A 25603-nucleotide genomic window follows, 5' to 3' on the forward strand; every position below is an offset into this window, starting at 1 on the left:
CTCAGGATCTAATCGGCTCGAATGCGCTCCGGCAAATTGCGTGTAGAGACGTGCCCACGTGTTCAGTGGCGGTGGCGACCACGTGCTCAGCCCGGCGGTCACGCGCTCGGGATGACGGGGGCCGTCACGCGCGCGGTGACGTCACAGCCACCCCCCCCCTCCTTCCCCCCTCCCCCCAGCTGACCTCTCACCGTCGGAGGGAGCGGTGGCGGAAGTGGTTAGCGCGTTCCCGCTCACGGCCACCGACGAACAAACCCACCCCTAGGTCGACTCAGCCTCAAGCGAGTGCCTGGTGCCACAGTGGTGGTGTGTAAAAAAACATCGCCATTGATGAAGGGAGACAAAGGCGGCCGGGCGTGGTTGCTGCCCCCCCTAAACCCCCGTGCCCTCCCCAACGTGTGCCCGTGTCGACCTTCAAAGGGTACTGCTACTCGCCAACGGCACTTGCCCCAACAACAGAGGCTATACGGGGAGCTTTTGTCTTTGTGTTTTTTTTTTGGGGGGGTGGGGTGGTGGGGTGTGGGGGAAGCACGCGATTGGTTGGAACGCGAGCGCGAGCCCGGCGCGGGGGACCAATCACGCGGCGCGGCCTTGCGCGCCTATAAATAGGGGAGACGAGAGCCTCCCCCTCGCCTCAGTCGTCATTGTGAGGTGGAGGTGGTTGTTGTTGTTGTGGTCTCTACAGTCGCGTGTTTACAATTTATATAAACAACAACGACTACGACGAAAACAAACGACGATCAACATGCAGTGCTACGTCGCCATATCGCTCCTCTTGGCTGCCTGCCTGCTGCCCGCAGATGCGCTCATCAGGTGGATAAAAGACACACGCAGACACTCACACAGACACACGCGCAGAGATACAAACACACGCAGACACAAAGATACACACAGACCCACGCACGCACACACAGACACGGAGACACAGACACGGAGACACAGACACGGAGACACAGACACGGAGACACACGCACAGAGATACAAAGACACAGACAGAGAAACAAAGATACACACGCAGACACACAAATATACACACAGATAAAGACACAACCACAAAGACACAAATATACACACAGACACAGATGCACACAAACAGACACAAAGACAGACACAAAGACACAGCCACAGACACAAATATAGACACAGACGCAAAGACTCAGCCACACAGACACAAAGATACACACAGACACACAGACAAAGATACACACTGACACACAGACAAAGATACACACAGACCCACAGACAAAGATACACACAGACACACAGACAAAGATACACACAGACACACAGACAAAGATACACACAGACCCACAGACAAAGATACACACAGACACACACGGACGATTTTGTAATTGAAGCTCACGTGTCGGCTGGTTATGTAGGTCGCGTTAACGCGCCTCCGCCCGCATCTCCATCCACTGTACATCACCACATGGTCAACTGCTGTTGCACAAGAAGACTGTCCCTGTGTGTGTGTCTTTGTGTGTGTGTCTTTGTGCGTGTGTCCCTGTGTGTGTCTTTGTGTGTGTGTCCCTGTTGTGTGTGTATTTGTGTGTGTGTCCCTGTTGTGGGTGTCTTTGTGTGTGTGTGTCCCTGTGTGTGTGTGTGTCCCTGTGTGTGTGTATGTCTTTGTGTGTGTGTCCCTGTGTGTGTGTGTCTTTGTGTGTGTGTCCCTGTTGTGTGTGTCTTTGTGTGTGTGTCCCTGTTGTGGGTGTCTTTGTGTGTGTGTGTCCCTGTGTGTGTGTGTGTGTCCCTGTGTGTGTGTGTTTGTGTGTGTGTCTGTGTGTGTGTCTCTGTGTGTGTGTATCTCTGTGTGTGTCTCTGTGTGTGTGTCTTTGTGTCTCTGTGTCTTTCTGTGTGTGTGTCTTTGTGTGTGTGTGTGTGTCTGCGTGTGTGTGCGTGTGTCTCTGTGCGTGTGTCTCTGTGCGTGTGTCTCTGTGCGTGTGTCTCTGTGCGTGTGTCTCTGTGCGTGTGTCTTTGTGCGTGTGTCTCTATGTGTGTGTCTCTGTGTCTCTTTGTGTAACTGCGCACGTCGTAATGTAATATTGTGTCTATGGAATTGGCTTGTCGTCCACCCGGGAAATTTTTCGTCGTGGTCGGAGTGGCTTTGCGCCTCCGGGCGATGGCGTAAACACACGGGGGGAGGGCTCTTATGGCGCGTTGACACTGTCCCGTATTTCACTTTCTTTTAAACTTCCAGTGACATCGGGTTACCGCTGTTCTAACAGCGAGAGCCATGCAGGCCTCGAGGTGCACCTAGCCTGGCACGCCACTTGAACTAAAAACTATTTACACCGTGTTAGCAGTCACCAAGTACTGTATGTATATTACACACGCCGTGTCAAATCCCATACAATCACTGGGTTTATTACTGACTAGCTTTACTACCCGGCTTCGCCCGGGACTTGGATTCACCACGCCCGGCCGCCTTTGTCTCCCCAGTGGCGATGTTCACACAGCACCGCAGTTACTCGTTTGAGGCCGAGTTGACCTAGGGGAGGCCCAGGAGCGGTTGAAATAATCGTCACCGGTGGTGGCCGTGAGCGGGAATCGAACTCGGGTTTGTAGGGCAGCGTAGCGCTGACCACTGCACAAAGACAAAGATCCTCCGTATAGCCTTAACATACTGTCGGGGGCAAGTGCTGTTAGCGAGCAACAACTATGAAGGCCGGCATGGACACACGGAGAGTCTGGGATCGAACACACGACCTCCTGCATACCAGGCGAGGTAGTTAACATCTCCTAGCCACCGTGATGATGATGATGATGAGAGAGACACGCAAACACCAAATATACAGCAGCAGGCGTCCGGGTCGGGATCGAACCCACGACCTCTTGCATACCAGGCGAGGTAGTTAACATCTCCTAGCCACCATGATGATGATAGAGAGAAAGACGCAGATTCCAAATATACAGCAGCAGGCATCGTCACGGTCGGGATCGAACCCACGACCTCCTGTATACCAGGTGAGGTAGTTAACATCTGTCCACCTGTAACTGCAAGAAACGATACAAACGAAGAGAATCGGTTACTGAAATCGAATCGCACGATCCGAATTCGCGACAAGTCGAATCTCCGCCGCTGCGATTCGTTGCACGCCTTGGGCGTTTCTTGAATCGGATCGCGAAACCGCGATTTGTTTACGAATCGATTCGTTTCACAAACACTTTATTTCTTGAAGGAAACCTCGCAATATTCTTTGAGTCTTTCGGGAAAGGCACGTAGATAGGTTCAAAGAAAATAACTAAAATGAACATTAAAATAACAAAAAATAAAAATGTTTTGTTATTTTCTTTGAACCTAGTCACGTAGATAGGTTCAAAGAAAATAAAAAAATTATGTTATTTTTCATAACAAGAAATAATGGCATTTTAGTTTTTTTCTTTGAACCTATCTACGTGACTTTACTTAAAGACCCAAATAATATGAATTCCTGCAGTGACGAAAGCTTTAAGTCAAGAAACCTCACGTGTGTGGCTGTTCCGTTTTTTGTAAATGGTTTAAAAAAAAAATTCGACCATTGATTCCGGCAGGCACACACACACACACAAATGTGGCAACTCTTGTTATCCATACAGTATCTGAATTGTCAGCCAATTTATTGAGCCCATTTTTTATGCCAAGGGTAGCTGGCACATTGCGCTAACCGCTGCGCCACCGCTCCCCCCCCACCCTCATTCCCCATTCATTCAATCCATTGATCATCATTTATTGTCATCAATTTATCGTTCACCGATTTCACGCATCACAGATTTGCCCATTGAAACTTCCTCTCCATCTATTTCATTCACCTCATTCTCCACCATTACATTCATCATATGTACCGTTGCTAATTCTGTGTACAGTGCCTTGGATAAGGCGCTGTATAAATTCGTTTTAAGATAAGTTAAGAGGAGACGCCAGAAGAATAGGTGTGGGGAGGAATATGGTACGATCGGACGTGATGGTCCAAGTAGCGGAAAGAGCCGGCGTGTGGACAGGCCGGCTAGGACAGCGAATCACTCCCGCATGAGTGGGACAAACGCGTGGAAGAAGAATTAGAAGATAGTTGTGTTTTGTAAGCTATTGCCACGATTAGTCGTTGAATAGTTTAATTTTCATGGTTCACGGTTGTGATTCACTTCAGGGTTATTTATCTTTTTAGTCACGGTCAACCGTGGCAGACCTCGTGGCTAACCCCCGGGGCGATGCACACAGCTGCTTTGTTTTGCCGAGGTTGGTGGTTCGAATCTGCCAGGCCACCCTGGTGAACACTGCAAGGGGTGTTAAGCCTAAAAATGCCGCCCGCCGTCTCGCTTCGCGACGGACGTAACAAAACACGTTTCGTGGCGTCGCAAGAGAAGAGAGAATTGGAGGCCGTTGTGTGCCGGCATCTTGCTGCGAATTGGGCAAAATTAGCGGATTACTTAATTGGGATCACACGAAGCAGTCCTCGTTCCCTACTGAAAAATAAGTAATATTTAAAAATACTTTTTTTTTTAAACACACTTTAATGAAATGTACCGTACGAGTAATGGCAGAACTCCACGACTCCAGGAAGTGGCCCTGAAGCTTGCCATAATGTAAGGGGCCGTGGTGATTTACAGCCAACGTGAGTCGAGCGTGGACAATTAGACCCAAGGCGAAACATAACATATCAAAAAGATGGTTTAAAATATGTTTTTTTTTTATTTTTAATGATAGAATATAGTATTGCCATCAGTATGACATAAATATACCGAGTTTGCAGCCGATACAACATTGGGAAGTGGGTTAAAATTGAGTTACAATATTTGAGGATACGACAACGACAACAGACAGAGTGAGTTAATAGAAAGCGTGTAAAAAAAGATTGTTTAAAAATATATTTTTTATGATAGAAAAAAGTATTGTCATCAGTAAGACATAAGTATACCAAGTTTGCAGCCTATACCACATTGGGAAGTGGGTTAAAATTGAGTTACAATATTTGAGGATACGACAACAACAACAACAACAGACAGAGAGTGAGTTAAATAAAAGCGCGTAAAAATACGCTTCTGAAAAAAAAAGTCTCAGCGAGGGCTTTCCTGGCTAAACAAGCAAATTCCACCTGAAGACGGAAGCTTGTGTTGCCTCCGAAACGTCGTGATTTTTATTTTATTTTACTTTTATTAATTTTAATGTTTTACCTACGTGACTTTACCGAAAAAACCTAAGAATATGAATAAGCAAATTAAGATGAATTATTGGTAAGAATACAATGTGGGTCGGGAATTCTATTGGGGGCACGGACGTCACGCGTATTTCGTGGATGAATGCACCCACAGCGTTCACCAGGGCGGCCTGCAGACGGCTTACTCTCCACAGCTGCGTGTTGCGCACATCAAACTGTTACCTGCAGCAAGCAGTCTTTTCCAGCACGCCTCCGCCAACCTGTTTTGTAACAATCCAACAAATGACAGCAGTGAGTCCACGGTTGCAGCTACCTCAACGATGGTTAACGGGGCGGCCCAACAGGCAGGGCACACAGGGTTATTTTATGTTTGTTTCAACACGTCACTTCGTAGGGTCATTTCTATTTCCTTGAACAGACGTTCAAGCTGAATCGGAATCTTTATTAGGGAAGAATTCGATGAGCTATGAAGCTCACGGCGGGTGAGCAAGTTGCCGGCTTCCAATCGGATGGACGCATGCATGAATTCTCTTTTGAAATGAATTCCTGGTCAATATCACAGCTGAGTTCCTGAGCATGCATTGTAAAAAAAAATGAATTGAGCCCGTTCTCGTGTTTCATCAATTTTCTTTCCAACTTCAAATGTCGTATGAAAAGGGAAGAAGACGAATAGATATAAATAATGATTATGGATTAAATATTAACTTAAAGAATAAGCAATTACAATGTTTTAATGCCACTGTTAAAATAAATTAAACAACCCCATGTGACCCTGACTTTTGGGCTAACCCATATGCACAGCAGGAGGGGTCCAATTGAATTCACGGCAGCCGTAAGTCCCACATTGGCATCGGTTATTCACCCTGTGCTTTTTGCAACGGTGAATAACGTGAATGTGGCGGGGGTGTGAGTGGTGCCCGAGTCGGTTACGTAGGGCACTCCGAACCTCGCACTCAGAGTTTGTACGTACGCAATGAAATCAGCAGCCGATGAAAACCTGGACATGTCCCAGAGCCATAACAAAAAAGAACATGTACCGAGGCTCAAAAGAAAGCTGTCTCTGGTGTGGACCAATCAGTTTCAAGGATAATGCATATATTATCAGAGTGTCTTTTTTGTTGGCATTTTGACCACAAGTATTGTGGTTATTGTAGACGTGATTCCTCGTAAAAAGGTTTCAGTTTTGTTGCCAGAAAAAAAGGGGTTTTGGTACTGGCAAAGGAGGTCTAATGGTGTAGATGCTTACCCCAAGCTCTCATTACTTTGATAGTGGCATTGTCTTTGAGCTGTACGCCTTTTGGCGTCCTCTGGTCTAGCACCAATTGAGACGAGGCTCAAAAGAAAGCGGTCTCTGGTGTGGACCAATCAGTTTCAAGCACAATGCATATATTATCAGAGTTTTCTACATTTGAAGCGTTCGTGACTGCAAGGATTCATACTCTTAGGTTTTTTCGGTAAAGTCACGTAGGTAAAAAATTTAAATTAATAAAAGTAAAATAAAACAAATTAAAAAATTCACGACGTTTCGGAAGCAACACAAGCCTCCGTCGTCAGGTGGAACCGTCACAGCCACGACAGTTGTATCAAGTAAATGAGAGATCACAAGAAATACTACCCCGTATATATAATGGTTGAGGGGGGAAGGGCCAGGAACAGCACACTTTATCAGAGTTTGTTTTTTGTTTGCATTTTGACCACAAGTATCGTGGTTAATGCAGACATGATTCCATGCAAAAAGGTTTCAGTTTTGTTGCCAGAAAAAAGGGGAAAAACCCTTTTATTAAAACTTGTACCAACCCACACAACCGACCGGCGTGGTCAAGGCTGTTCAACGACCGACACGGTCAAGGGGCAGGCTTCATCGTGTCTGCTAAGTGCCGGATTGCGAAATGGCAGGGTGGGAGGTGGGGGGTGGTGGGGGAAGCCCCGGGACCTTTTGGGATGTCACTCGCCACTGATGTCAGCCGTGGCCAGGAATCAATCCGTTTGTTGTTGGGCTTCAGGGCGCAGTGCGCAAACCCACATGGCCATTGTCTCCACCAGACGTTCCTTTTCTCACCAGCTGTTGTCTCGTTGCGTGCGATCCACAGATCCCCACTTCCTTGTTTCTCTTATTAAAACTGAACAAATTTTATTTTACCAGCAAAAGCCCGCTGAGCTATGTGTGTATCTGGTTCTCGGAAGCGACCTGGCCACAAATGATAGCTCAACAAAGTGGCTTATCGTGTGGAAATTTAAATGCGAGGTGTTGATTCTAAATGTACAAGGAAAAACCGGAGGACTTGAAGAAAAATCCACGCGACCACGGGGAGAGATACTTGCAAACTCCAAATATACAGCAGGCATCGTGGTCTGGCTCGAACCCACGACCTCCTGCATACCAGGCGAGGGAGTTAACATCTCCCAGCCACCATGGTGCCTTTAACGATAACCTTGCAAACGGACCAGTCTGCATTTCAAGGCCTTTAAGATTAAGCTTTTGTTAAGAACGGCATTATCCCCACTTTCCAATCACTAATGACCCCGTGTACCCCTGATATGAAGATATCTGGCCTATCTGAATTCCACCCAACATGACCCATTTCAAAACATGAAGAATTTTCCCTTTGGTGCAGAACGCCGCTATCTTTTCAACTATCATAGAGAGAGGTGCGTGTTACTATTGAGCACACGCAAAGATTTCCCCGTATCGCATTTACAAACTATTTGACGCAAGTGCTTGTTGGTGAGCACCTATGACGGCCGGCATGGCCGCCTTTGTCTCCCTGATGGCGATGTTTACACACCGCACCACCAGGTATTCATTTGAAACCGAGTCGGCCTCGGGGAGGCCCAGGACCATGATTGCAATGATCATCACCGCTGATTAGCCACGGTCGGCCACGTACGGCGCGGAAGAAGTTGGACTTGCATAACGTCCGTGGGCGGGAATCGGCATGGGGCCTGTGGGTTTCGTGGCGCAGCGCGTTAACCGCACTCGCTGACGCGCGTGCTTAGTGCGCATTTTCAACAAGCGTCGCTTTGCTTTTTAATGCACAGTCGGAACAAATGTGTTTCGGCATCGGGTGTTTTTTTGTGTGTAGTGGGTTCGTGTGTCCGCTATGCTTGAGTGGAAACCCTTAATTTGCATTTTTATGCTTCTGCTTTGCAGAGCTGACATTGTGACATGATGTACCCCACACACTCTCTCTTGCCTCACTTGTGTTTCTCTTTGACTTGTGTATATTTATATATTTTTCTAAGAGACAACATATCCCGACGGGGCAACTTTTCATGCCAAGACACACGGGGGCAGAGCATTTTCCATTCCTAAAGATGACAAAGTTCCCCCGTGTAGCCTTAGCGGACTTGGGGCAAGTGCCGTCAGCGAGCACCTGTGAAGGCCGGGACGGGTGGCCAGCATACTACGCCCGGCCGCCTTTGTCTCCCCAGTGGCGACATTTATACACCGCACCAGGTACCCATTTCGGGCTGAGTCGCCGTAGGGGATGCCCCGGACCAGGGAATTGAAACCCGGGCCGCCGGGGTTCGTAGCGCAGCGCGCTAACCGCCGCCACGCTACCTCTCCCCGAAAAATGTCACGCGCACGCGCAATATGAAACCCTAAGAGATGAATTCAACCTCATTCAGAAGCAGCCGTCCTCAGGTGAAGAACAGGTCTGTCGGAAATGCAACTCTGTTGATATGCAAATTCCTTTGTCAAGGCGCCCTTCCTTCCCGAACCCAGCTTAAATATACGCTGCCAAGCTTGGTGGTGTTCATTCAGACGCTGTCTTTCCGACAGACCTGTTCTTCACCTGAGGAACGGCTGCTTGCGTTGCGGCCGAAACGTCGTGAGAACTGTATTTTATTCTGTTTGAATTTGATTATTTTATTATTTCCCTTCTACGTGACTTTACCGAAAGAACCAAGAAGATGAATTCAACCGTTTCTCGTACGGGATCAGAATTGAAAGGAACCCGTCGTGCCTGAGAGTGCGGCCATCGCGGAGACGGAGCTACGAGCCCGGCTCGCCCGCAGGAGCCAGACGGGATGGCGTGAGCGTGGAGAGACGTGGTAGAGGTGGCGACATGCCATGGGAATCTGGAATTTACACTCTTCGCGGGCGGCGGGGGGGGTGAATGGAGAAAATTAACCCGTAAAAACAAAGTTTTTCACTATAAATCCTTTATATGTAAGATCACCTCTTGACATGCCCCGTATATTCCCGAGGGCACTAGTGTTGACCCGTTTTACCACTTTCAAGAACCTGGCGGCTTCAATTTAACTGCTCTATAAATAGTCTCCACTGTACAGCGTTGCGGCAGGGATTTCATGCCATGTGGTTAGTCAACATTTGCGTCATCATGAAACGGGCGGCTAGAGTCCTCTCGTCCTCTGGCTTGAGATGGCTGCCACCTATGGGTCAGATGATTGTCTGCCATCATTAAGCAATTGGTAATTAAATATTATTATTTTTTCCCTAAACAGTGTAAAATTTAGGAAAAATTTTTTCACGAAAATTAATTGTCACGCACAACGAGTCTGTGTGCAAAATATCAGCTCCATTGGATCACGGGAAGTGGGTTAAAAAACGACCGAAAGATTTGCACGGTCCTAAGCAAGCAAGCAAGTGAACTTAATATAAAGGATTTAAAAAGAGCTCGTGGCTTCGGCGCTCGTTCGATCAGGAAGTCGCGGTGACTCGTCACGGATTCGATCGTAAACACACAGCTGTTATAATGATTACTACATGCCCTAGGTGTGTCATTGCACAATCTTGTTTTTACGTTAATGCTTTATACTGGTAGGAACCTCTGGTTACACCAGCCCACAGGGGATTATTGTGTCCGTCCGTCCGTCGTGCAGGGAGGGGAGGGGCTGGGTGGGGAGGATGGGGAGGGGCTGGGTGGGGAGGGTGGGGCTGGGTGGGGAGGGGCTGGTCACCCCGTGGTGCCCTTATAAAACTCAACGTTTAACCTACTCACGCCGGCTTGTGCCCGCCCTCACAGTCGGCCATATTTGCGGAATACACCACGCCGCCGTTGACCCTGGCCATTGACCGAGCAACCCAACGTTTCTACCAGCTCCCTCCGCAGGACGATGTGTTTTAAATCGCTCGCAGTATGCACGGCATCCCCCGTAACCGCAAAAGGCTTTTACCCCCCCCCACCCACGCTTAACAATTAGTCCGGCTGGGACAGCTTTTACGGAAGTGGTCCGCCTGTTTCTTTGTGGCCACGATCTTTAACGAGCGAGGTGTGCGCCGCACGCGCTCCCACGGGGTCGTGGAACCCCGTGGGAGGATTTCGCTGCCGAGCCCGCAGTCAGCTTTACGTGCCGTCAGCTGAGCGTGACTCAGCAAGCAGCAGCTCCCACGTGATATGTCCCGGGGAGGAGATGTGGGGGGGGGCTTAAGTGTTTAGTAGTTGAATCAGTAATGACATTGAGGGACTGTTGTTGTTGTTGTCTTGGTGTGGTCTGAGACTGTTGTTGTTGCCTTGGTGTGGTCTGTGACTGTCGTTGTTATTGTTGTTGTCTTGGTGTGGTCTGGGACTGTTGTTGTTGTTGTCTTGGTGTGGTCTGGGACTGTTGTTGTTGTTGTCTTGGTGTGGTCTGGGACTGTTGTTGTTGTTGTCTTGGTGTGGTCTGGGACTGTTGTTGTTGTTGTCTTGGTGTGGTCTGGGACTGTTGTTGTTGTTGTCTTGGTGTGGTCTGGGAGTGTTGTTGTTGTTGTTGTCTTGGTGTGGTCTGGGAGTGTTGTTGTCTTGGTGTGGTCTGGGACTGTTGTTGTCTTGGTGTGGTCTGGGACTGTTGTTGTCTTGGTGTGGTCTGGGACTGTTGTTGTTGTTGTCTTGGTGTGGTCTGGGACTGCTGTTGTTGTTTTGTTGCCTTGCCTTTTGGTAATGAATATTCGGCAGGATTTGATGTACTTTTGACGATTTGTATTTTACTTTTCAGTACTTATTCGTCACTTGTTTACCTCTTCTCTACTTGGCGTTGCGTAGAGATGGTGATGGATAATCCGGCCAGCGTACCCCCCCCCCCCGCAGTTCCCAATTGTCTCGTAAAGGAACATGGAATATCCACCGCTGGCTCTGAGTACGAAACGGGAGGGGAGGGGGGGGGAGCACCAGTGACCTCACTGCTGCTCACTGGAGCAAGGGGAAGACCCGTTTGACTTTGATACGTTTAGAGTAAAAACGCCGCGATTAGCAAGGCGGCTCATGACACCGCGGATTGTGTCTCCTGAGAAAATAAACACCACTTGCGAGGATGGACGGATGAAAGAAGATCGATTTTTAAGAAAATTTGTTGGTCGCGGCGATGGCGGCAGCGGTGACGGACGAGTCGGCGGTGATGATGAACTCATTTAAAAAAAAATGTTTTACCAGGTAAGGCTCAAACTAAGCTACCTTGATCTTTTTCAGAAGCTGCCTGGCTATCACAAATGATAACTCAACGAAAGTGGCTTATCATGTGGAAATGTACAGCAGCGAAATACTCTAAACGCATGATGTTGATTCTAAACACGGAGGGAAAAACCGGAGAAAAATCCACGCGACTACGGGGGGAGAGACACGCAAACTCCAAATACACAGCAGCAGGCGTCAGTCAGAATCGAGCCCACGACCTCCTGTACACCAGGCGAGGTAGTTAACATCTCCTAGCCACCGTGATGATGATGATGAGAGCGAGAGACACGCAAACTCCAAATATACAGCAGCAGCAGGCATCAGGGTCGGGATCGAACTCACGACGTCCTGTATACCAGGCGAGGTAGTTAACATCTCCTCGCCACAGACGATGGCGACAGGGTCGTTGTAAGAGCTGCGTCGTTGTCGTGCGCGCGATCCCTGCCCAGGATTCCGCTGCGCAAGTTCACGACGATGCGGCACACGATGGCGGCCGCCGGCGGGAAAATGGAGCGGCTTGTGGCTGACGGGCGCCACCTCAAGTACAGCGCGCCGGCCCTGCGCAACGGCACCACGCCCGAGTCCCTCAAGAACTACATGGATGTAAGCGCCATGCCTCCCAGCCTGTCACCCTGCCCGTCCCTAGCCTGTGACCCCACTCACCCTTACCGTGACCCCACACACCCCTACCCTGTGACTCTGCACGTCCCTACCCTGTGACCTCACTCACCCCTACCCTGTGACCTCACTCACCCCTAGCCTGTCACCCTGCCCGTCCCTAGCCTGTGACCCCACTCACCCTTACCGTGACCCCACACACCCCTACCCTGTGACTCTGCACGTCCCTACCCTGTGACCTCACACACCCCTACCCTGTGACCTCACTCACCCCTAGCCTGTGACCTCACTCACCCCTAGCCTGTCACCCTGCCCGTCCCTACCCTGTGACCTCACACACCCCTACCCTGTGACCCCAGTCACCCCTACCCTGTGACCTCACTCACCCCTACCCTGTCACCCTGCCCGTCGCTACCCTGTGACCCCACTCACCCTTACCGTGACCCCACACACCCCTACCCTGTCACCCTGCCCATCCCTACATGTCTATACCCTGTAACACTGCCCCTTATCTCACGGATAAGGTAACATTGCGGATAACCCCATGGATAATAGGATCTGTGATAGTGCATTCCCCCCTCCCCCTCCGGCACGCACACGGCACGCACACGGCACACGGCACGCACACGGCACGCACACGGCACGCACACACGTGTGGTCGCTTTATTTTAGTGAAGAGATTGCCTGGGAAAGCAATTTGCTTCTTTTTTACCGCAGCCACCTAACTCTGTGACCTCCCCCCCGGCTCGGTTTATAGAGCCGCTGAGAAGACCGCGCTGTGTGCGCACCTGTTTGCCAGTTGCTGTGCGCAACTAAGATCTCTCCTGGGTTAATGACTCACCAACCATCGGTGTCCTGGGGACTTTGTCACAAGGGCGGCCGGGCTTTGGGGCCTGCTGCTGCCTTGGTGATTTTACCGTTTACAGGCGCGCACGAGCTGCTGCTGCTGCCACTGCTGCTGCTGCTGCTGCCGCTGCTGCTGCCGCTGCTGCCGCTGCTGCCGCTGCTGCTGCCGCTGCTGCTGCCGCTGCTGCTGCCGCTGCTGCTGCCGCCGCTGCTGCTGCCGCTGCTGCTGCCGCTGCTGCTGCCGCTGCTGCTGCCGCTGCTGCTACCGCTGCGAGAACGTGTGAATGTGTTGGCGTGTGTGCCCCGCCCTCCCCCCCCCAACCCCGAGCATGCAGTAGGGGAGACAATGCGGAAAAATGCACCGTTGTGCCGTACGTCTAAATTCTATCCTCGCGCGTCCACGCTGACCCCCCCTCTTTCGCCAACCCGCGCGGGCGAGAGAACGGTCGAAGTGACCGCACGGTCTCCACACAGGGGTCAGGGAACTCCCCCCCCCCTCCCCAACCACTCGTCCAGCAGTGGAGCGACACGGGGCGTCAATGCCTTAGACGCGGGCGGAATTGACTCGATTTGCGGTCGGTGGGTTTCGGAGAATGGATGGCGCTTCGTGGTTAACGACGGTGTTCACGTGCGTGCGTGTTAGTGTGCCTGCGTGAATTAGTGCACACTGTAAAGCCTTGTTAATTCGACACATATGGGGCTCTGGCCTTGCCGAATGATACAATATTCCGAATTGTGTACAATGGTACTCGCTAGTGCCTCCTGCCCCAATACATTTGTTTTCCAAATTCGTTTTCCCAAACTCTTCACGCACATTGACACACACCCTGCATCAGTTCTATCCAAAGCTTTGGATTTGTATCGCAGACTAAGGGATTTATATTTCGATTTAAAGCTTTCGTGACTGCAGGGATTCATCTTCTTGGTTCTTTCGGTAAAGTCACGTAGAAGGGAAGAAATAAAATAATAAAAATAAGACATAATAAATTATTCTCACGACGTTTCGGCCACAACGCAAGCAGCCGTCCTCAGGTGGTCCCTCTATTACTTCTTGATGTGGGTGTAGACGACATTTCTGCGAGGGTTGGGCTTGCACATAGTGCACAGACGGGGGTTTGCACGAACGCTCACTACGCGCGCTGCCACCGGACTTGGCTCCACGTGCTATGCCGAAATTAGACCGTTCGGTACGGCAATTCGGCTCGTGGCGAATTACTAATACACCGTATATATGCCGAAAGCGCAGCCGTGCCGAATTGTCCCCAATTACGAACGATCAAATACCGAAATGACCAGCTTTTACTGTATCTGTAATAGGCGTGCAATCGCGCGCGTGTGTGTTTGGTGCGCTGCGAGCCCGGCGATCGGAGTTCGGTTCCCGCTCTCGGCCAACAACCGTGGCGCACGTTTGAACCAGTCCTGGGGCCTCCCCTGTAAACCGATCGACGTTTTGCGTGTTACACGAAACGTCCCATAATTTTCGCCGGCGTTAACGCCCAGCTGAGTTTCGCGAGGAGTAATCCGTGGTGCGTCGTCGTCGTCGTCGTCACGGAACGAGATCGACAACATCGGAGCGATCCGTCCGGATCTGGCAGCAGCGGAACGGCAGAACAGAACGCGTCGGAGGTGCAGGCAAGGATAGTGCCCAAGGGATATTCGTCAACGCAGCCTGATAGGAAGGCGTCGTCTGGCGTGTCAACATGCGCACTTAGGGAGACAAAGGTGGTCGGGTGCGGCGTTGGCCACACACACCCCCGTCGTGTGCCATGCCGGCCTTCATCGGTGCTCGCTTAACAGGACTTGCCACAGACGGTGTTTAAAAGCTACGCGGGGCGGGGGGCGGTTGTTTGTCTCCGGCATGGTGCAGGCCCAGTACTACGGCGAGATCGGCATCGGCACTCCGCCGCAGCTCTTCACGGTCATCTTCGACACGGGCTCCTCCAACTTGTGGGTGCCGTCCATCCACTGCTCGCTGCTCGACATCGCCTGCTGTGAGTCTCTGACCCCCCACCCCCCGCCCGCTCGCCCCAATCCCCACTCCGCCCCGCGAGGGCGAGACGTTCTTAAGTGGAAACCGCTAGGGGCCGGCTCGTTGGCACGAACCGCGGCTTAAAACAAAAATAAATGTTTTTGTTGTCATTCAAAAAGCCGTAATACAAAAGCAGATTTTATTTAAAAAAAAATAGTACAAATCAACAACAGCAGGTGACGTGTAACAAACTCGGCGCCATACACCCTCAAGATTAGCGAGCGATCGGGCGGCTCCACGCTCATGACTTGTGTTATTGTTTGTTATTGTTTATTGTTGTTGTTGTTTATTGTTGTTGTTTATTGTTGTTGTTGTTTATTGTTGTTATTGTTTATTATTATTATTGTTACTCTATCCGTCATTAGTCCGCCGCAGCAGGTAAACTCTGCAACGCGAGCCCCGGCTGAGCTTGCCGATCGCGTCACACCGCGTCACACCGCGTCACACCGCGTCACACCGCGTCACACCGCGTCACACCGCGTCACACCGCGTCACACCGCGTCACACCGCGTCACACCGCGTCAGCTCCCAGTGGAGCTGACGGACTGCGAATGGGCGAGCAAGCGAGTGTGCACGAGTGAGAGAGAGAGCGAGTGTGCACGAGTGAGAGAGAGAGCGAGTGAGAGAGCGAGAGGGTGGGTGTGCGCGAGTTCGCGAGTTCGCGAGTGAGTGAGAGAGAGTGGGTGTGAGTGCGTGAATGAGCGAGCGAGAGAGAGTGGGTGTGAGTGAGAGAGCGAGAGGGTGGGTGTGCGTGAGTGAGCGAGTTCGCGAGTGAGAGATAGTGGGTGTGAGTGCGTGAGTGAGCGAGCGAGAGAGTGGGTGTGAGTGAGAGAGAGAGTGGGTGTGAGTGCGTGAGTGAGCGAGTGAGTGAGAGAGAGAGTGGGTGTGAGTGCGTGAGTGAGCAAGCGAGAGAGTGGGTGTGAGTGAGAGAGAGAGTGGGTGTGCACGAGTGAGAGAGCGAGTTCACTCGTGTGTGAGTGGGAAAGAGAGCGGGCATGTGAGTGAGTGAGCGAGAGGGTGGATGAGTGAGTAAGCGAGCGAGAGGGTGGGTGTGCACGAGTGAGAGAGAGTGTGTGTGTGAGTGAGTGAGCGAGAGGGCGTGCGGGCGTGCGGGCGTGCGGGCGTGCGCGCGTGTGCGTGCGTCATTGGAGGATGAACCCCTCCCCCCCCCCCTCCCCCGGGTTGTTGATGAACGTCGTCTTTTGCGTCCGCGTGGCCTCGCCGGTTCCCGGGGCGTGCGCAGTGCTCCACCACAAGTACGACTCGTCCAAGTCGAGCTCGTACGTGAAGGACGGCCGCGACTTCGCCATCCAGTACGGCACGGGCAGCCTTTCGGGGTATCTGAGTCAGGACACCACCACGGTGACTGCACCCCCCCACCCCCCCCACCCCCCGAATGAGCACGATATATACACAATCGCTGAATTAATGCTGTGTGTGTGTTGAACTTCTCTTGCACCGTACATAGCCGACCGTGCTAATATATATGATTAGATCACTGAATGAGTGATATGTATTAGATCGCTGAATCAATGCGATGTGTATTTAGAAGATCACTGACAGAATACAATGCATGTTGAACCTCTTCTTGGTTCTTTCGGTAAAGTCACGTAGAAGGGAAATAATAAAATAATAAAAATTAAACATTGAATAATTCTCACGACGTTTCGGCCACAACGCAAGCAGCCGTCCTCAGGGGAAGAACAGGTCTGTCGAAAAGACAGCGTCTGAATGAGGACGGCTGCTTGCGTTGTGGCCGAAACGTCGTGAGAATTACTTTATTATGTAAAAAAAATATTATTTTATTATTTCCCTTCTACGTGACTTTACCGAAAGAACCAAGAAGATGAATCCCTGCAGTCACGAAAGCTTTAAATCAAAACCATGTTGAACCTCTTTAACACCGTACGTATCCTACCGTGAAATGTATGCATTAGATCACTGAATGAAGACGATATGTATATACATGTACAACGTGACCGAGCATCTCTGTGCGTGCGCTGCTGCTGCTGCAGATCGGAGACCTCTCTGTGAAGAAGCAGGTGTTCGGAGAGGCCATCAAGCAGCCGGGCATCACCTTCATCGCCGCCAAGTTTGACGGAATCCTCGGCATGGCCTACCCCTCCATCGCCGTCGACAAGGTCACCCCGGTCTTCGACAGCGTCATCGCCCAGAAGTTGGTCGACAAGAACATCTTCTCCTTCTACCTCAACAGGTGCGAGCCGTGGGAGTTGCCCGCGACAGCTACCCATTATCTTCTTGGTTCTTTCGGTAAAGTCACGTAGAATGGAAATAATAAAATAATAAAAATAAAACATAATAAAATACTATTATTATTATTTCCATTCTACGTGACTTTACCGAAAGAACCAAGAAGATGAATCCCTGCAGTCACGAAAGCTTTAAATCGAAAAGCTACCCGTTACCCAGGTTACACCCAGCTCGGAGACTGGGTGTGGATCTCAGGAGTTCAGGCCACTGTGCGTGTGATTATCTGCTGTGGAAGGAGGTGTGTGTGTGGGGAGCGGTAGTGTAGCGGTTAGCGCGCTGCGCTACAAACCCGGCGACACGGGTTCGATTCCCGCTCACGGCCAACACCAGTGACGATTATCTGAACCGGTCCTGGGCCTCCCCTAGGTCGACTCGGCCTCAAATGAGTACCCGGTGCAGTCTGTAAATATCGCCACTGGGGAGACAAAGGCGGTCGGGCGTGGTGCTGGCCACCCACCCCTTCGTGTACCATTCCGGCCTTCATAGGTGCTTGCTAACAGCACTTGCCCCTACAGTCTGTTAAGGCTATACGGGGTTCTTTATCTTTGTCGTCCAAACGCCGGCCTTGCTAAGTCGCGAGCGAACTCGCAGACTGGCGACCCAAGAGAGGTCACCGTGAGAATTTGCGTGCATGCAGTGGCGCGTGGCCCTTTGAATGATGTCACCGCATCTCCAAGATGTTAACTACTTCGCCTGGTATACAAGAGGTCATGGTTTCGATCCCGACCCTGACGCCTCCTATATTTGGAGTTTGCATGTTCTCCCCGTGGTCACGTGGATCTGTCCTCCCGGGTCGTCCGGTTTTTCCCTCCACATTTAAAATCAACAACATCACGCGTTTAGAGTTTGGCCGCTGCTATAAATTTCCACACGATGAGCCGCTTCATCGAACTCTCGTTGGTGATGGCCAGGTCGCTTCTGAGTAAGAGCTGTACAGCTCGGTGAGTCTTCCCCGGTAAGATGAGAAAAAAATTGTTACGAAGTTTTAGTTTCAGTGGCGGTGTTGTCACAGTTGTATAGATTTCGATTTAAAGCTTTCGTGACTGCAGGGATTCATCTTCGCCTGAGGACGGCTGCTTGCGTTGTGGCCGAAACGTCGTGAGAATTATTTAATTATGTTTTCTTTTTATTATTTTATTATTTCTATTCTACGTGACTTTACCGAAAGAACCAAGAAGACAGCTATATAGCTCAGTGGGCCTTACCTGCTAAAATGTAAAATAAAAATAGCGGGTCCCAACGTCCACTGCGAAGCAGACGGCGTCCATGCCCGCCCGCGCGTTACGGATAAAACGCACCCGCGGTATTAACCAGGGCCGCCTGCTGGATTCGAACCTGCAAGACTCTGCTTGGTAAGCCCCCCCGACCCCCCCCCCCCCACCCCGTGACCATTGCAGGGACCCGCAGGCCCCGATGGGTGGGGAGCTGATGTTGGGCGGCACCGACCCCAAGTACTACAAAGGGGAGCTGTCGTACGTGCCCGTCACGCGCCAGGCCTACTGGCAGATCCAGATGGACGGGTGAGTGCCAGCGCCTGTTCAATGACTTGCATCCCACTGGGATCTTTGCACACAGCGTTGGTGTGCGGTGCTTTTTTTCTGGATTTTTGCTGATTTTTTTTTTTCTTCCTGGATTTTCAGTTTGCACATAGTCACGTAGTCACTTTAAGATGTTTTCTTGTTCATGTTTTAGTTTTTTGTTTGTTGCGGTTGCAACCGATTCAAGAGCCGAATGGCTCACAGGGCTGTAAAAAAATAAAAATGTCGAGCAAAAGAACGATGCCTCTTTGGAGGAATTGTAACGGGGAAACGTACATTACGGACACCCATGCCTCGGCGAACTTCTGTAACTTCGCCAGAGCCCCTTGGAGCAACACAAGTGGCCGAGCTGGTTGTCCTTACCCCGCCCGCACCTCCGATTAGCACGGTTGGCCACGTACGGCGCGAAAGAAGTTGAACGCACGCGCGTTGTTAATGCCGACGATACCAGCAACGGCCCCGCTTGGGGGGGGGGGGGGGGGGGGGGGGCGTGGGCCCCCCGGAATCTTTGTAAACCCCCCGGGGGTGGCGTCGCACCGCAGGCTGAACGTGCAGGGCGGCCTGGCGCTGTGCAGCGGAGGCTGTGCGGCCATCGTGGACACGGGCACCTCGCTCATCGCCGGCCCCACCAAGGAGGTGGAGGCACTGCAGAAGGCCATCGGCGCTGTGCCGCTCGTGATGGGAGAGGTGGGTCACCCGCGCTGACCCCTGACCCCTGACCCCTGCCGCCACCCCCCCCCCCACCCCCGGCCCGACATCACGCGCCTCGCACCGACGCTCCGCCCCACCTGCTAGGAGTTTAGTTCGTCGACCCGAGTCGTCGATTCTCGCTGCGCCCTTCAGGTGCGGTCGCACCGCAGGAATGCCAAGTCGCAGTGAGGTGCACGTGTAGGTCGCAGGTCGAGAGCGCCGTGGCCGGTACCGTTTGAGGGCCTGGGTTCGAATCTGGGCGGCGACCCCGTGATGGAACCGTGTCCGTTTGTAGACGAGTTTGACGGTCTTGCTTGCATGTGTAGCACAAACATTCAACCCCCCCGTCTTATTACATTTGGTTTTTCATTTCCAGCTCTTGAGGATTAAAAGCACCAGGTTTAACGGACACGCAACAAACAACAAGTGGCGGGGCAGTTGGTTAAATGCTGTCTTCTAATGTGTGGCCCATAGGACATTCGGAAGTAGCTCTGTGGTGTCCGCTTCCGGGAGACACACACACCATTCCGCAACGTGGATTGTCTTGCTGCGTCTCGCGACATGATGCTCGTACCACAAACCGCGATGAAGTCACGTAGGCAGATGAACCTTGTTCGTTCAACCCAGTTGGACGATTACTCCTTACTGACTGCGAGGCCGGTGGCCGAGTCTGAAGATTTGTTTTACGAAGAGTCCAGTTTGCGCAAATGTGACGGGGCAGCATCGCCAGACGTTGATCGCTGGTCATCTGCAATATGGACGTGGGCTGTCTGCGCGTCTCCCCCCCCCCCCCACCCCCCCCCCCCCTGCAGTACATGATCAACTGCGACAAGGTTCCCACTCTGCCCGTCGTCGTCCTGACCATCGGCGGCAAGAAGTACAGCCTGACGGGCGAGCAGTACGTCATGAAGGTGAGAGAGCGCGCGTGCGCGCCGCCGGGCGCGGGGAGGGTTTCCCCGATGGCCAGCGTCGGGAGCGGTTGAATCGGACGGGGGGCAATATTTTTCTCGGGGCATGCAAAGAAGCGTACGCACCCAAGTGCGGATGATCAGAAGGACAATCCGTAACGCGCGCAACACTTGACGAATGAAACGGCGACGCACAATCGAGGGCTGGGGGGGGGCGTGGAGCCGAAGTTTGAAAGTCCCTCTCGTGGAGACTCCTTGCCGGCGCAGAGCAAATTGCAGGGCTGCGCATTTCATCATCGCGGGAGATGGGCAGGTAGCCCTATAGGTGTCTACTCCACGTGTTGTCATTTGTTTCCACTTTCCTCTCTTGTCTTTTGCCAATATGCTCGGAGATTAAAATGCACGAGACCACGGGGGGGGAGACACGCAAGCTCCAAATATACAGCAGCAGGCATCGTCAGGGTCTGGATCGAACCCACGACCTTCTGTACCCCAGGCGAGGTAGTTAACATGAGGTGAGCCAGGCGGGCCTTTAACCCCCCCCCCCCCCCTTCTACCTGACCCCCCTTCCCCGGCGTGCCCTTCTCCTGCAGGTGAGCCAGGCAGGCCAGACCGTGTGCCTGAGCGGCTTCATCGGCATGGACATCCCCCCGCCGGCGGGCCCGCTCTGGATCCTGGGCGACGTGTTCATCGGGCCCTACTACACCGTCTTCGACCGCGACAACAACCGCGTGGGTTTCGCCCAGGCCGTGTGACCGAGCAGAGGCCTCTACCCCCCCCCTCCCCCCCCCCCAAGTCTCCAACCTACTCGCCCCCTCTCCCTGCCCCGCCTGTCCGGCGACATGACTTGACCCCCCTGGGTGGCAGTGCGATATTTCTCTCGGATTTCGTTCCGTAATGACGTACCGACGTGGACCGTAGTTGTGCTTAAGAACGCAAAAAAGAAATCCCGTAGCGTGATGGCGTACTGCCCCACCCCTTGCTTGACCCTGTGGCATTACATTTTGGGATTATCAGGTCGTCTTTCCCTGCCTCTCACCCCCGTGCTCATAATTCCACAATTTTGAGATTAACCGGATGTTATAACAAACGTCCGCGTCATAATTTTTAAAATATCTTACCTGGCAGATTTTTGTTCATTTAATTTAGGTTGTCGCAAAGAAAATCCTGGCAAAATCCTGAGATTCGCCAGAATAAAACTGCTCAAAAATGACGAAACATTTCGCTCGGCCAGCTTACCTTTTTTCTCGACGTGAACGAACCGCGGGCGTGTTGGCGTGTTTGCGTGTTTGCGTGCGTTCTCCGATTCGGCGTGTTTGCGTCTTTGCGTGTTTGTGTATTTGCGTGCGTTCTCCGATTCGGGCTCCTCCGTAGCCTCCAGCCGCCCTTCACGGATCTTGGTTGGCCATGGGGACGATGCCGATGGGCGATGGCGAGTGGGCAACGGTGGAGGGGGGGGGGCAGAAGGGAAAATCGGCCCCAATTTGGTTCCTGTCGCGTTTTCCACCGCTTCTAGACGAAACGCAACTTTGTCTTTCACACTTGCGGTATTTCCATTGCCGCAAATGTTTTGCTCTAAGTCTGTGGCTCTTAACTTGGGGGTCCATCACGCCCCACCCCCCCTGGGGGTGTGTGAGCCGCCCTTCCTGGGCGTGCGAGACACGGTCAGATTTTTTTTTTAGAAGGGAAATCAACGAAACACATTATGCATGGGCAATGTAAGTTGGAACTCTGTTTCATCAAACCCCTACGTTTTTATTAACATTGCATGTTTTAACTATTGAGAACCAAGGAGGGGGGGTGCAAGGCTGCAGCAAAGGTTAAGAACCGCTAATTGAAGTCGCGTCGGTAAGCGGTCGGTCGGAGAAAGTAAACTTCCAGAGCGCGCGTGTGCCCCTTGACCGAATAATTTCGGAAAAAAGTTTCGTGTTGCGGCTTCAAACGTGCGGGAAAAACGCAGCCCGGTGAACAAGTTGAATGAACAAAAAATAAAATACTCCAGCAACAATCGCTCCGGTTACCCAGTGTGTATCGCCCTTCGTTCGGGAGCACAGCACGCGCCAATTCTTGTTCAGCGGCTCATTGCACCAAAGGCCTTGAGCCTAAGTGCCTCTCGGTTCCGAGCTCTGGACTTGACTTCAAGGCCACTGCTCGGATTTTCAAGCACGACGATGAATTGGCGCAAGACGGGCTTGGCGTGTCCCGGACTCGACCCAAAACCCAGCGGCTGTCGCCTCAAGGTTTTGCCAGAGATGGAGCGAAAAGCAACTTGAGCTTTCTCTCCCTCTTCCCCCGCCGGAGCATGACAGATTAAAACAATTAAAACAGTCTAGCTAGACTTCAAACTTGACAGGCCGAGACACCCTTCAGTGTCGCAATCCGTGCGCTGTTCCGCACCGACCTGTCGCAAAGTGCCCCTTGATTGGACGGCGCTCTGTAACGCTGATTTTGGGGGTGGGGGGGGTAGCCTGCAATCTGCTCTACTTCCTCCTGGTCCCGCGGACGTTTGTTACGGCGATGTGATTGACACGCTGTGCCCCACACCCATCTAGCTCAAGACCTGAACTGCCCTTTGCACTACCGCGTTTTCTTTTTCTTGTTAAATGTTCTCATTCATTACGGTAACCATTGCTCAAATCGGCAGTGGTTTGTTTTGCCGTGCTTTGGGACATTTTTTAAGCGAGCTGCCCATTGGACCCGCGATTAAAACCTGCACGTTCATTTTTCTGAGCTTGCGAATCAAATGCAACGTTTCCAGTGATGGCATCTGGCACCTGGAAGCCACATTGGGTGTTTATTTTTTTCTCAAGTGGCGGTTGGACTGATCCCCGCCGTCCTCCCCAACACGGCTTAAGAGAGATACACAAACTACAAGTCTCGTGCCTCCGTTCGGCGATACGTGCCCCACTGTATCTTGGCGATGCCACAAATTGCATTGGGAGCGTTTCGCGGGATGCTAATTCCCGTTTTGACGATGGCAAGCTTGGCACGGTGAGAATTTTACAACTGGGAGTGCCTCTGGCCCAGGATACGCGTTTCCACGTGGGGAGCTACAGTCGCTAAAGAAGCCGTCGCCAACGCATTTGAAATCCTAGTGACTTGCTGCTTTTGCGATTCTGCCTTGTACGGCAGTGCGTGCGCGTGTTGAACTTCTATCGTTGCCGTAAGTCAGCGGGAGCGCACTTTGGGCCCCCCCTCCGCTCGCTTAATTTGTAGTGGAACGCCGTGCCGGAGGGCCGCCACCTTGTGCTGATGACGTGCTGCTGCTGCTTCACTGTCACGTGTGTGTGGTCCAGCCTTGATTCCTGGACGCACCAATACGTGGTGGCTGGCTGAATTGAACTCTTTAGTCAATCGATTTTTTTGTTTACCCCCGCGCCCTGCCGCCTTTGATTTAATTGGATGGTATAGAGGTAGTGGAGCGAGTGGCGCGGGAGGCAAGGATGTAATTTTGAAGGCTAGTTGAGAATTAAAAAAAATGCAGATTCAGAATGTTTGTGGTCTTAAACATTTGCGCGTTGCTTTGAATAAAGGTGTAAATGGAACGAGATTGTTTTCACGCGTCTGCTGCTTTTCGTTTGGGAGTGACGGTGTGAACTGGACGGTGCAATGGAACGCAAATGTAGATGGGGCGACGGGCGGCATTGGAGTTGTAAATGCTCGTCGTCAAACGGTGCACCGAGAAATCAATGCCACGGAGGGTTGGGTGGGGAAGTGTGGTAAATCGGCCATGGTACGTACGTTGGAAAATCTTTCTTTCTGAAGTAGCCCACCGTGATAAAATCGGGAGGTGCGGGGGGGAAACACAACCTAAACAAGCAATTCCGAAGAAAAATGAGTCCATCCAGATGACTTAAAAGTGCCCAGCTCCAGTGGCTTCCTAATATGGGAAGGGAAGAGCGTCTGAAAGGGCGCTATCCAGTGACCGTCTTTGTTCGAACGGTGATCCACAATTTTCGCTGTGGTGCAGCACTTCTCTTCATCCTGCTGTCTGGAGACATTTTCTTGAGTGGATGCGAGTTGGGCAAACACATTTATTAAAAAGTCTATTTAATTAAAACTGACACCTTTTTTACGAGGAGTCATGTTTGCATTGACCACAATACCTGCGGTCGGAATGCAAACAAAAAACACACAACTCTGATAATGTATGCACTGTCCTTGAAGTTGATTGGTCCACACCCGAGACAGCTTTCCTTAGAGCCTAGTCTCACATGGTGTTGGACCAGATGACGCCAAAAGGCGCACAACTCAAAGACAATGCACCATCAGAGTATGAGAGCTCGGGGTAAGCATTTACACCATTGGAACCTCCTTTGCCAGTAGCAAAATGATAATTGGGTTTTTACCCTTGTATCTGGCAACAAAACTGACACCTTTTTTTACAAGGAGTCATGTTCTGGTCCAACACCAGGGTGAGACTAGGCTCTAAGAAAAGCTGTCTCGGGTGTGGACCAATCAACTTCAAGGACAGTGCATACATTATCTGAGTTGTGTTTTTTGTTTGCATTCCGACCGCAGGTATTGTGGTCAATGCAAACATGACTCCTTGTAAAAAAAGGTGTCAGTTTTGTTGCCAGATAAAAGGGTAAAAAAAACAATTATCATCTTAAACTGTATTTCTTTTGTCAACGGGTGACAACGAGCATGAAAACCCCGAGATTTGAAAAATAATTTCGGCGGCGCCTCCCCGCTCCGTAGACATTCGGCGAATGGAAGTTACCTTTGAGTCGAGATGCAATATCGGCACCACGTGTTTTAACGCAAGCAAAAAATGTTTTTTTTTATCATCAGTTAACTTCTCGCACGCATTGTACAACCACGCGCGTGAAAAGCTTGCACAATAACAATACACCGCATTCCGAATTCACAATATCCCCCCCACACACACACACCCCACCTCGCAACTTTGAGTGGGTTGCAAATCCAGGTGCAAGTATTGCCTCCCTTCATTTTCTTTTGCAAAATCATTTCACTCGCAAAATCTGGGAGCATCCTCTTACTCTTTGGGTCTTTCGGTAAAGCCACGTAGATAGTAAAATAAAAAAATAAAATCACGTTTCGATCGCAGCACAAGCAATCGTCTTCAGGTGGAAAAATACAGCAGTCCGATTTCTTCCTGCCTCAGCAGTTGTGATCGAAACGTCGTGATTTTTTAAACTATTTTTCTATC

The 25603-nt window shown here is 51.3% G+C and overlaps 1 protein-coding gene across 1 annotated transcript; it reads left to right on the top strand.

Annotated features, from left to right (window-relative positions):
- The first annotated feature begins 615 nt into the window (after window positions 1–615).
- Window positions 616–23978, top strand: LOC144942345 (cathepsin D-like). The gene is made up of 9 exons (XM_078869166.1): window positions 616–813; window positions 11980–12133; window positions 14862–14985; window positions 16267–16385; window positions 17039–17238; window positions 18692–18814; window positions 19375–19519; window positions 20335–20433; window positions 21024–23978. The coding sequence occupies exons 1-9, from the start codon at window positions 746–748 to the stop codon at window positions 21183–21185; spliced, it is 1194 nt and encodes a 397-aa protein (XP_078725292.1). The 5' UTR covers window positions 616–745; the 3' UTR covers window positions 21186–23978.
- The last annotated feature ends 1625 nt before the right edge of the window (window positions 23979–25603 follow it).

This window comes from Lampetra fluviatilis, chromosome 27, assembly GCF_964198595.1.
Source record: "Lampetra fluviatilis chromosome 27, kcLamFluv1.1, whole genome shotgun sequence".
In the NCBI taxonomy this organism is placed as follows: domain Eukaryota; kingdom Metazoa; phylum Chordata; class Hyperoartia; order Petromyzontiformes; family Petromyzontidae; genus Lampetra; species Lampetra fluviatilis.